The following is a 13,472-nucleotide window of genomic DNA, read 5'->3' as shown; positions in this document are numbered from 1 at the left end:
AGGGCTTCTCTCCCACAATAGTATGTCCTTGTTCCAGTAACAACACAAAATCATCAATGGTATGGATTGATTCAATTAGCAGCCTCCTTACTCTTAAGCTTGCCCTATTTTAATCTCTATCCTAGAGGATTTTAATATCATAACCACCAAACTTATTTATCTATGCAAATATAAAATCTCCTTCTATGGAAATTAATACCTCTATGGATATATACCTTTTCCCTTTATATAACTTGAACAAACATCTTTTCCTATGTATTTAACTTCAATTAAATTCCCTTCTACTTACTGTGTATAAGCCTATTTCCAGGCTCTTCATTTGCCATATTTGGCCAAGGAATACCAGCATTGCTGTGTTGCTCGCAGTCAAAGAACTGGAATGCCTGCTCTGGAATCGACTTTTAAATTGTTCTTTAAAACATTTTTTTCCATTCATTCTTCATTGTGTAGAAATTAATATGTCTTATCATTATTATTTGCTGAAATAGGGTATCTCTCTATCTTTATGCATTTGTTCCCTATATTTGAGAGTAAAATCCAAGATTACTTTATTCCATGTAGACTCACAAACACTGACATAGTTAACACTGTATCTCTTTTTTTTTCCTGAAAAGCAAATAAATCTCGTCTATCTCTCCCCTTTTTTTATCTGATTATAGCTGCCAGGCAGCCTCTACCATCTACCTTTGTGTCTGCTTTCTGAGACGCCTGTCTCTTTGGACAGCACTTCAGAGCCCAATCTCTCCAAGAGAGCCAGAATCCTTAAAGAGCACTCATAATAAATGCTTACTACTCAGGTCATCTGGGTCAGTTTTGGAGATTTTTGCTGTGTCCCAGCTCATGCAATGAACCCCAGAATTATGCATGCCAGTTCAACTCACCTTTTGTTCTAGTTGGGAACCTGCATAGCTTGGTGAGGAACAACATTGCTTCAGCAAAACCAGCAACTCTGCTAAGAATACAATTTTCATCAACTCACATCAAGGCATGTGTTTTCCATTTGAGAATCTCCAAATACTTTTTAATACTGAGTTCAATCCTAAAGGTGAGACACATTCTGTAGAGTTAGTAGGTTATTCTGCTCTACCATAGGATGCCTTGCAAATGCTATGGATTCTCAAATAAATGACAAACACATATAGCTTTACTTAATATGCCTAGATCAGCTCATTGGCTGGGCCACTCCCCAACCGGCACATTGCTAATACCTCCCCTGTGATACTACTGAACTATTACTTATTAAAATCTATATCCAATCTCTGCTATCTCAGATTGAATCAGAGGAGGGAACACTGGGGACACTATTTCCTGCCTCTTTCATGGCTGGCACACTCTATTTTCCAGCTCTCAGGCTTGCATCCAATTCCTTTATTGCCACGGCAATCCTCTTTGGTCTCCTTGCCCATGAACCCAAAGTCCTGCTTGTGTCTTCCTGCCTAGTCATTGGCTGCTGGCAATTTATTTACCAATTAGAACCAGCTTGGGGCAGGGAATATCAGAGTCTCAAATACAGGACTCTGATGAAATCTGGGAACCAATTTAACACAAGTAGCATTAGAACCAATACACAACAATTAGGAATAAGCAGAAAACAAACCACCACTCCTTAAGTTCTGCCTTTTTTTAATCATCCTCCATTTAATGACATGGTGAAACTTATGTTCACACTTCCAGGCATGGGGGAGTTACAGACTTCCCACTCTGAACCACCATCCTTTACTCATCTTTCGTCCTTGAAAACACAAAGACTGTCTCTAACAATGCCTTCTGCCATTCATCTTGTGCTCCTCAAAAGATAACACCTGTTCTTTACCACCAAAGAACAAATTGATATGATTGTTTAAACTGTAAAACACACATTCTATAACAGTTGACACTGTCAAGTACATAAGCCCCTATTCCAAAATCCTGATTATTGGGAAAACGTAGTTGTAAATTGGCACAGAAGTTTCTGCTGTTCTCTCCTTATTTTTATAAGTTTCTTTTTTCTTATTCATTTATTGTTGAATCTTTTTTTACAATTCAGGTTTTATACCCCTCCTTGTCCACCCTCCAACTCTTCCTCATCCTATTCCTCCTTCCCCAGTCTCCAAGATGTCTCTATGCACAAATCCGACCCCACAAGTTCTCCCCACTACCTGGGGCCCTAAGTTTCTGGAGGGTCACTTGTATGTTCTCTGATTGAGTCCAGACCCAGTAGTCCTCTGCTGTATATCAGGTGGTTCATGCTACCTGGTTGGTGGCTCAGTGTCTGAAAGATCCCATGGGTACAGGCCAGTTCAGTCCGCTTGACTTCCTATACAGTCGCCCTCCTCCTCAACTTCTTCCAGCTTTTCCCTAATTCAACCTCATGGGTCACCAGTTTCTGTCCATTGATTGGATGTAAATATCTGCATCTGACTCTTTGACCTATTTAATGGGCCTCTTGGACGTCAGTCATGTCAGTTCTCTGTTTGTCAGCAGAATATAGCACCAGTAATAGTGTCAGAAGTTGGAGCCACCCACTGAGATGGATCTCAATCTGGGCATGTCGCTGGACCTCCTTTTTCTCAGGGCCTTCTCTGCTTTTGTTCCTTCAGTTCTTTCAGACATTAATAATTGTGGGTTAACATTTTGGACTGCAGGATGTCAGCTCTATAACATTCTGGCTCACTTGGGGAAATGTGTGTTAAAAGTCACACATTATGTTCAGATTATGTCATGATCTAGCAGCAGCTTTATTACCATGAAATCCTGTCACTTGCATTACCTGAGACTAGGTGGTGTTGGATCTGAGAGGACCCCATACCAGAAAGCCTCTTCCATATTGTTTACACTCATAGATTTTCTCTCCATTATGATTACTTTCATGATGATGAAGTCTGTAATAATTTATAAAGGCTTCCCCATATTGAATGAGTTCATAGGGTTTCTCTTTCATGCTGATGAAAACTTAGGAAATTTTAAAAGGCTTCATAATATCAAATGTATTCATAACTTTCTAAGAAGTATGGATTGTTTCATGGTGATAAAGTCTATAGAAGTATGCATAGGCTTCATCATATTAAATATATTTACAGGAATTCTCTACATTATGGTTTCCTTGTGCCTTTGAATACGATTGACATATAAAGGCTTTACCACATTCCTTACATTCTTACCTGTATGTCTTCTTTCATTCACTTGAAGAAGATTGCAATATACAAAGGCTCTATCCCGTAGATGACATTCATAGAGATTCTCTTGAATGTGTCTTCGTTTATTTACATGGAGAGTACTGTGACTTGCAAAAGTCTACTACAGTGCTTATATTCATAGTGTTCTCTTCAGTGTGTATCCTTTGATGTACTCGATGACTCTTGTGCAAAGGCTTTACCACATTAGTTACATTCAGAGGATTTCTCTCCAGTACAAGTTCTTTTATATATTTGAAGATGATTGGGACAGAGAAGAGCTTCATAACATTTATGATATTCACAGGGTTTCTCTCCAGTATACAGTCCTGTATATATTTGGGGGACACTGCATTGTGAAAAAGGTTTAAAACCACATTGCTCACATTCAAAAATTGCTTTCCTGTATGCGTCTTTTTATGATTCTCATGACTGCTTTGTGAAAAAGCCTTACCACATTAGATACACTCAGGGTTTTGCTCAAATACATGTTCTTTTATGTGTATTAAGACTCTTGATTTATGAATAAGTTTTATGAGATTGGTTACATTAATATGGTTTTTCCCCTGTATGTATTCTTTTATGACGTTGGAGAACAGTGTTATGTGCAAAGGCTTTACCACATTGGTTACATTCATAGGGTTTCTCCCCTGTATGTGTTCTTTTATGATAATCGAGACCACTGCTTCCAGCAAAGGCTTTACCACATTGGTTACATTCATAGTGTTTCTCTCCTGTATGTGTTCTTTTATGATACTCGAGAACACTGCTTCGTGCAAAGGCTTTACCACACTGGTTACATTCATAGGGTTTCTCTCCTGTATGTGTTCTTTTATGATATTTGAGACCACTGCTTGCAGCAAAGGCTTTACCACATTGGTTACATTCATAGTGTTTCTCCCCTGTATGTGTTCTTTTATGATAATGGAGACCACTGCTTCCAGCAAAGGCTTTACCACATTGGTTACATTCATAGAGCTTCTGCCCTATATGTGTTCGCTTATGTACTTGGAGTTTACTCTTTCCTGCAATGGCTTTACCACAATAGTTACATTCATAGTGTTTCTCTCCTGTATGTGTGCTTTTATGATACTCGAGAACACTGCTTCGTGCAAAGGCTTTACCACACTGGTTACATTCATAGGGTTTCTCTCCTGTATGTGTTCTTTTATGATATTTTAGACCACTGCTGTGTGCAAAGGCTTTACCACATTGGTTACATTCATAGGGTTTCTCCCCTGTATGTGTTCTTTTATGACATTGGAGAGCACTGCTTTGTGCAAAGGCTTTACCACATTGATTACATTCATAGGGTTTTTCTCCTGTATGTGTTCTTTTATGACATTGGAGAGCACTGCTTTGTGCAAAGGCTTTACCACATTGGTTACATTCATACGGTTTTTCTCCTGTATGTGTTCTTTTATGACATCGGAGAACACTGCTTTGTGCAAAGGCTTTACCACATTGGTTACATTCATAGGGTTGCTGTCCATTATGAGTTCTTTCATGCCTTTGAGTATGACTCTGATATACAAAAGCTTTAGCACATTGAACAGTCTCAGAGGGTTGCTCTCCAAAACAACTTCTTTCATGCCTGCAAAGAAATTGGCAGATGTGAAAGCTTTCTCACATTGATTATACTGATGAGTCTTTTTATCTGTATAAATTCATTTACAATTTAACCAAATTGTAATGGTAGTCTGATCTTACCATAATATCACTTTGTTAATATTCAAAGGTGTTGTCATTCATTATTGGTTGGTGTACATCTTTGAAGATGCATGGAATGGGAGGAGTACTGATTACATGGCTAACATTTATAGCATAAATTTTTATAAGAGGTTACTCGCATATTTGAAGAGAATAGAAAGAATTCAGAGCTTCTGCAAACTGTATTCATAAATTTTGCTATTATGTGAATAATACAACATATGGAATATAAACCAATGCTAACAGAAAACATTTCTACTTCGCTAATTCTCATAAAGATTTTCAGCAGTAAATACCCGCAATAATATTGGGAAACTAATTATATGTAAACTTTTAGCACATTTAGAAATGTCTATTCAAAGTGGGTAGCACTATATATCCTCTATTCTTCTGGAAAAGAGAAAGGTATGTTGTTTCTTCAATATCTCTATGCTCAAATGGCTTGTATCAGTCATGATCTACCACATCCATATTAAAAAAAATAACAAGTGAAAGAGTTTCACATTACATTCACAGAGTTTGACTTTTTCTCTCATATTGATGTGGTACAGAGATTAAAATTTCTCCACAAAACCATTCTTAAGTCTCATAAACTGTCCATCTCAATAAATTTAGCAATGCTACTACAAGTATATGGCTAATAACAGATTTACTATGGATTATTTGCTTAGTATAAGGTTTTAGACATATGCTTATCACCTAATAAATCTGTTTCCCTTTTACACTAGCTAAGTGGTATGAGACTGAACAGATTGGAACTTCTAGAACATGTCTCTACTGAGCTTGATTCCAATAGTGACATTCCTGTTGTTTTATGTTTTTTGAAATTAAGGAACACCCTGCAAACACAAACTGGATGTCTGCCATCGACATACATGATTTTGTGAGATTTAATAATCATCTATAACTTAATCCAGTGCATATTTTATCCTACTGCTTTTCTTTACAACTTGTAGCACATATTAAACTTTATTCATAGGCAATTTCTTATGAGCTTGCACATGAAAATTACCTTCCATGTCTTCTAGAACCTGGAAAATGTTCACCAATAGTACGATCTTCTAAAACGTGGCCTAAAATGTGGTGCCAGAGAAAGTTTGTTACATTACTGGAAATTAGACATTTAAGTTATCAACTTGAGTGAACGTTAGAAACATCTCTGTTTATTCACCTTATTCTTCCTTATTCTCAACTGAAATTACAAACACAAATACCAATAACAAAGAAGCAGATGTGCCTACATTTCAAAAGCTAAAAAAAAAAAAAAATCACTGTATTACCTATAGCTGTGAGATTCCTATAGGTCTCCAACATCACATCTTTGTAGAGACTCTTCTGAGAAGGATCCAGCAAAGCCCACTCTTCCAGAGTGAAGTTCACATGCACGTCATCATAGGTCACTACATCCTAAAAGTTCCAGTATATATGTACATAAGAAAGCATGATTCCAACAAGAGTGTACATGTGTACTTCAAAAAGAATAATTAACTAATTTCCCTGCCCATCCACATAGCACGTTTTATCCAATAAGCAAACAGTCATTCACAGACGAAGAAAAAGAAAAACTGAAGTAAATGTAGAAGGAAATAAATGATCTCGGGGATCCTGATGCCTCTGTATTAAGATGTTGGGTATGGGACCATGTAGCATCCTGCCTGATCTTCCTCACTTTCTGTTCCCTGAGACCCAATACCCAAGGCTGCCCTTAGGACTGCAGTTTCTTCTCACCTGTCCAGGCCTCCTGTAGATACAAAAGACCATTTCCGTCTTCCCTTCCCTTCTTACCCCATTTCTGTGTCTGAGCTCTGAACTATGGACAGAAACCCCCTACCTAACCACAGGCCAGTCCTCCAGAAGACTAAGTAGTCTGTCCAAAGACTCATCCCACTATCTGTTTCCCAAGACCAAATTCTCACTCTTGCCCAATGCTCTGAAAAAAATTATCAGAGAAACGTTCCTTTGCCCATTTCCATGCGACCTGTTTTCAAGTTCTCTGCCAAACAACTGAGGGAACTACCCCAGGAAAAATGTAAACTTGACTAATGTTACCTATACTAGTATACAAATAAAATATAAATAGATTTCATGACTCCTACAAAAATAACTCAAGTGAAGCCTAAAATGTTATTCCTGACCTTTCAGTTACTACCTGTCTGTCTTCCAAACAGAGAGGCCTGATGGTATAGAGTCCTGTCAATAGAGGTAGGTGATCAGAAACATGGTCTTTGGCTCTGCAGCTCTTCATGACCCCTAATGATTTCAGGTAAAACTAGCTCCACTCAAGTCTAACAAAACACAATATTGAATAATGATTTAATATCTGCTTCCTGCCACATAGATTCTTATAAGATGTGAAATCTGTCCTATGTAGCTATCCAGCATCATACACACCTGAGGAACTTCTACATCTCAGAAGCTTCTTTTGAAACAAAGAATTGCATTTCTGTGTATTGTGCCATTAGTACTGGAGGTAACAGAAGGCTAAAGAATTCTAGCTAATGTTTCTGAAGTATGATTCCAATCACCATTTTTACTAATTTTTAAATTATGTATAAAATTAGTCACACAAAACTGAAAACAGAAGGTTCACAAATTCTAGAAATCAAACCTCTACTCTTGCAATGTCATCCTACTATACACCAAAAGCAATGCCTGTGTATACACACTGGATAGTGACATTTATGTTTCATACCTTGCCACTCAAATGGCTACAGACCCTCCCTGGTAATCCACTCTCAGGGTCAAAGGACAAGGGCCTCTGCTATTATCACTACATGGAGCAACAGAACCACACTCTGAACCATGGTCCCTCTTAGTACCAGTAGATCTGACTCTGATAGCTCAGCAGACTTGTTCTTCCTATCCTGGTGATAGATATGGCCACAATCACCAGGGCATGGCTTGTGGTCTTCTGCAAAGCTTGTAACACATGTATCTGAGGAAAATCCTGTAAAGCCCCTGCAAGCTACCTTCCACTACTGCTCCTGATTGATAGGCCTGCCCAAGTCCCTCCTTAGCTAGGAAAACTTAGCTGGGCATCAGGAGAGTAAATAGCATCTCCTCAACTTGGGGACCACAGAGCAAATTACTGTTCTGAAACCATCCAAGCTCTGCTCTTCCACCCTAAATGCAGACATAGTCCTAGTCTGGGAAATTTGCATTTAATAGAATATTATATTCTCCCAGGGCACTTATTTTCATTGTTAAAGGTGCCGGGTCCTTTCTTTACATAATCAATTATGCATGCAATGTCCTGTGCCGACATATCTGCTTCATAGTGGGGATGACCTGCAGCCAAACTGCAATCAAATTCATAGAGTAACAAAAATTAAAAAGAAAAATTGGCTGTAAATTTTAAAGCTAGGAGCGGTTAACTGAAGAGAAATGAACCAAAAAAAAAAAAAAAAAAGAAGAAGAAGAAATAAAAATTATAGGAAATCAGTGCTCCTAGGTATGGTGGAGTAGAAAATTTATTATACACAGAAGAGAGAACATAGGGAGACTCAATTGTATCTGGGAGAATTTAGAGAAGACATGTCATTTTGGCGAGGTAGAATGGGAGAAGGAAGAACCAGACCAAGAGATCAGAATGATTAAAAATAGATGCAAAAACCAGTCCCAAAGTAGTTAGATTTCATAAGGAATGGCAGCTTGGATATTGGCAGCCCAATCAATATTCTGTAACAGGTAGGAACTGCAGTCTGATGAGAGAACCAGACAGCCAGGTTTGCTTTGATTTGTTAAATAGGCCTCTCAGCTCCCTGTCCCAGAGTTTCAGACTTAACACTAGGGAGAAAGGAGAAGGAAGGAATGACGATTATACTCTCAAAGATTATTTTTACGAGTTAAAACATACTTTATGGTCCAGTATTTTTGAGAAACTAAATGTATATACCAAGTAGTTCTCATATCTTTTCTCTTACACTGTATATTTTCAAATAGAAATAATCATATTCCTGTTAGGCACAGCCACACCAGTTTGTTTAGATCTTTTGTTTGAACTAGTGAAAATACAAAAATTTGGTTTCTAGATATAAGTATATGTCTTCATTTAAATTCATCATTTCCCTAATCTGGGAAATGCCCCAAGATTGACAGAAAGGAATTTTAATGATTATTTTCTAAAATTGCTTCATTGACTAATCATGGTGAATGTCAACTACTTCCAAAGGAGAAAGGCCTCACCTTCCTTCTTTCTCCTCCTTTTCTGTGCTGCAATTATACCAGCTCCACAGTTGGTCAGTGAACTCAGTTCTTATACAGTTCCTTCTTTTATTTGTAATCCCCTCACCCCTAATCCAGGAATGTTAGACAACAGTCATTCCCTGATGTTTTGTCTCACTGATGAATCAGAAACCAGATTGAAAGGAGTTGTAGGACTGTTTTCCAAGCACTGGGCAGCAGAGGAAAGTTCAGGTGTTCAAAGTAACTCTTAAGTACATGGCACAAGGAAAGCCTGAGCTACAGGAGATGTTGCTCTAAACAGACAGATAGGAAATCTCTTTAGAAAAGGGAATGAAATTCTTAGTTTGTGGGAAACACTGGAGAATGGAAACAAGTAAGAGATCAGAGCACCTATGCATAAAGAAAATGAAATTTAAAAACTAATAACAAAAAATTGACTGTTTAAAAAGATAAATATAAATGAAAAAATATATTGGTATAATGGCTTTAAAAAAGAGCAGACCCTTCCTGGTAGAGGTGACGGCATTAATAAGATGGTGTTTGTCCTTGCCCCTATGTGCAGTGTTAACTGCTGAGATCTATAAGGTGACACACAGCTACATCTAATGGCCTGTGTTTTAAATTTCTAAACCAACATAAATACGTCAGCTAGGATTGCTCATGTCTATATAATACCAGTCCTACTAACAAAATTCATTATCCACTGGATCAAACTAAGCTGCCCAAATTAAACAACCACCAATCTAGTTTATTTTAACCATATGTGTTAGTATTCTGTCTAAACTCCACCTCCACAGTTATCTGGCAACACCCAGGTGTACTCCTCCCCACAGGTACCTGGCAATTGTTAGGTAGTCCTGCAAGTTTCTGGTTCAGGATCCAGGTTATTTTGAACAATTTAAATACAGACTAGAAATTGTAAGTCTTACTTAAGACTATGAGATTTACATAGCAAAGATTCCCAGAATCATTGATAAAGTGCATCATAGCCCTGAAACAGCATGTCAGTTTTCAGTGATGGGTTCCTGAGTTGGAAGTGAAGATGAGAAAGACAGGAAACATAGAAGGTAGAATGTACAACAGCTGTGGTGGGGAGAACTTGCACAAGCTATGTCTATGTCAAGTAAGCTTCTTAAAACTAACATCTTTTATACTACTTACAGGGGATAAAGGGAACGAAATGGAGACTTCTATGAAGGCAGCAGTAACTATCATACACTGGGACAAATTCAGGAGAAATGTAATAAAACAATGCTGAACAAGGGAATCCATGACTTACCAAGGCCACAGTTGACTTGGGACTGATAACCATATCACCCTACGATAGAAAGAGTTGGAATTGCAGGATCTGAAGCTTGTCCTCCCGAAACACCCTTGCCTTGAAACTTTATCGTCACTGCCACCCTTACCCCTGGCTTACGAGAAAGAGCACGGTTTTCTATTCAATACACCAGGGCCTTAGGTAAAGCTCCTAAAACTTTAGGCTCCAGGCTGTTAAGGGGCTAGAATTTAGAAAGGAGATATGCAATTCTCCATACATTAGGATCAAGCCTTATTAGATTGGACCAGCTCATAACACACAGTGTTGTCCTCTTCAAAGAGTTGTCACCAGGTATAGTCCTGCCCTTATGGCAAAACTTTGCATTTCTCAAGAAAGCTGGATCTTTATGGCACACCAGGCCTTAATGTTGGCTGTGACCCTGTAATGCCACATTGAGCAGAATGTTAGGGGCCTGTTCTTTGATATCAGCATGAGCCTAGTGGCTGATTGTAAATCAGATTTGACCCCTTTGTTAAGGTCTGGAGACAAATGTCTGGACAATCCTGGTAAACAAACATGTATTCTACCAAAACTGATTTTTAACAGGACTCCATTTTTACAATGCTACTTTCTTGTCAGGTGTTTTACAGGTGGTCCTACCTAAGATAAATTCTACTTAGTGAGTCGGACAGTGGTGGTGTACACCTTTAATCCCAGCACCTTGTCAGGCAGAGGCAGGCAGAATTCTGAATTCTACATCAGTGTGGTCTACAGAGTGAGTTCCAGGACACCCAGGGCTACACAGAGAAACCCTGTTTCAAAAACAAAACAACAACAACAAAAAAATTCTACTACTTACTGTCACTTAATAATTCCGAAATGTTAGTAATTCTTTGTATCATTAATTCTGCACTTGAACATCACAGCTCAATACTGGAGTGATACCCAACACACGAGATTTCTTTTTACAGCCTTCACAACACCAACTCCAAGTGGAACTTACACCTACAAAGTCAACCTCTAAGAGCAGAACTTAGAGAAGATAATAGAGAAACAGGGCTCTAAGGTTTGGCATCATGCCAAATATATTTCTACACACAGCCACTGCTGCAATGGCTTTGTGCAGATGCTCCCATAATAAAGTCATTCAGAGGCCACAGTCAGGTACAAAGGACCTCACAGGAGGCTGCATGTGTCCGGCTGCTGCTTACCATCCAGACACTGGGAAGACCCACTACACATTCGTACTTTGCTAAGCAGCTTCCGCCTGCCATTCGTGGGATACAACCTTGCACTTACCATGTCTGGAGTTCTGAGCTTGCGGAGCTCCCCTCACAGCACCCTTAGAGTACTTAAGACAGCTGTGAGATTTACACAGCAAAGATCCCCAGAATCATTGATTAAGTACATCAGAGACCTGAAAAAGCAGGTCAGTTTTTAGTGATGGGTTCCTGAGTTGGAAGTGAAGATGAGAAAGACAGGAAACGTAGAAGGTAGAATGTACAACAGCTGTGGTGGGGAGAACTTGCACAAGCTATGTCTATGTTAAGTAAGCTTCTTAAAACTAACATCTTGTATACTACTTACAGGGGATAAAGTGAATGAAATGGAGACTACTATGAAGACATCAGTAACTATCATACACTGGGACAAATTCAGGAGAAGTGTAATAAAACAATGCTGCACAAGGGAATCCATGACTGACCAAGCCCACAGTTGACTTGGGACTGATAACCATGTCACCCTATGCTGGAAAGAGTTGGAATCTCAGGATCTGAAGCTTGTCCTCCCCAAACACCCTGGCCTGGAAGCTTTACCACCTGACCCTAACCCTGGCTTAGGAGAAAGAGCAACTGTTTTCTATTCAGTACACCAGGGCCTTAGGTAAAGCTCAAGGCTCCAGGCTGTTAAGGGGCTAGAATTTAGAAAAGAGATACGCAATTCTCCACACATTAGGATCAAGCCTTATTTGATTAGAGCAGCCAAGATCATACAGTGTTGTCCTTCTCAAAGAGATGTCAGGAGGTCCTGCCCTTGTGCCAAAACTATGCTTTTCCCAAGAAAACTGGATCTTTAGGTCACATCAGGCCTTAATGTTGGCTGTGACCCTGTAATGCAGCATTGAGCAGCTTGTTAGGGGCCTGTTCTTTGATATCAGCATGAGCCTAATGACTGACTGTAAATCAGATTTGTCCCCTTAGTTAAGGCTTGGAGACAAATGTCTGGACAATTCTGGTAAGCAAACATGTATATTACAGTACTGATTTTTAACAGGATTGCAGTTTTAGCATATTACATACTTGTCAGGTGTTTTATAGGCAGTGCCTCCTCAGATAAATTCTTAGTGTCATTTAATATTTCCTAAATGTTAGTAATTCTTTATATCATTAATTCTGCACTTGTACATCACAGCTGAATACTGGAGTGATACCCAACACACGAGATTTCTTTTTACAGCCTTCACAACACCAACTCCAAGTGGAACTTACACCTACAAGTTAACAGCTAAGAGCAGAACTTAGAGAATAGAGAAACCAGGGCTCTAAGGTTTGGCATCATGCCAAATATATTTCTACACACAGCCACTGCTGCAATGGTTTTGTGCAGATGCTCCCATAATAAAGTCATTCAGAGGCCACAGCTAGGTACAAAGCCGGGTATAAAGGACCTCACAAGAGGCTGCATGTGTCCGGCTGCTGTTTACCATCCAGACACTGAGAAGATCCACTACACATTTGTACTTTGCTAAGCAGCTTCCGCCTGCCGTTCGTGGGAGACAACCTTGCACTCACCATGTCTGGAGTTCTGAGCTTGCCGAGCTCCTCTCACAGCACCCAGCAGACACACTCAGAATGTTTCACCCAGAAACACTCATGCCGGCTGAGTTACAGGAAGGAACTTGCACGCTTGTGACCCGGAATTGCCGCCTCCTCTTCTGAATGGCATGTCCATGAGGAGGTTCTGATTGGCTAGTAAGACTTGAGTGACATGATCACTACCCTTAGGGATAGAGAGACAGTATAGTGGCAGCTTTGGCCAATCGTTTTCCAGATCTGCAGATTTGAAGTTCAGTAGCACAAGTGCCTGTCCTCCAATAGCTTATTTGTCTGTCCTCCAGGTAAACCTCCTGGGAGAAAGTAAGCTTTAACATCCCTGCTTCTCAA

General features: G+C 39.3%; 1 protein-coding gene across 1 annotated transcript; it reads right to left on the bottom strand.

Annotated features, from left to right (window-relative positions):
• Positions 1 to 3,701: 3,701 nt before the first annotated feature.
• LOC114626627 (zinc finger protein 120-like) lies at positions 3,702 to 13,203 on the bottom strand. The gene is made up of 4 exons (XM_028774082.1): positions 13,101 to 13,203; positions 6,143 to 6,269; positions 5,875 to 5,935; positions 3,702 to 4,746 (listed from the first exon to the last, which is right to left on the bottom strand). The coding sequence occupies exons 1-4, from the start codon at positions 13,101 to 13,103 to the stop codon at positions 3,702 to 3,704; spliced, it is 1,236 nt and encodes a 411-aa protein (XP_028629915.1). The 5' UTR covers positions 13,104 to 13,203.
• Positions 13,204 to 13,472: the final 269 nt, after the last annotated feature.

The sequence above is a fragment of the Grammomys surdaster genome, unplaced genomic scaffold, assembly GCF_004785775.1.
Source record: "Grammomys surdaster isolate TR1022 unplaced genomic scaffold, NIH_TR_1.0 238, whole genome shotgun sequence".
In the NCBI taxonomy this organism is placed as follows: domain Eukaryota; kingdom Metazoa; phylum Chordata; class Mammalia; order Rodentia; family Muridae; genus Grammomys; species Grammomys surdaster.
Note: the sequence above shows the minus strand (reverse complement) of the source record. Positions and strands in the feature narration are given on the sequence as shown.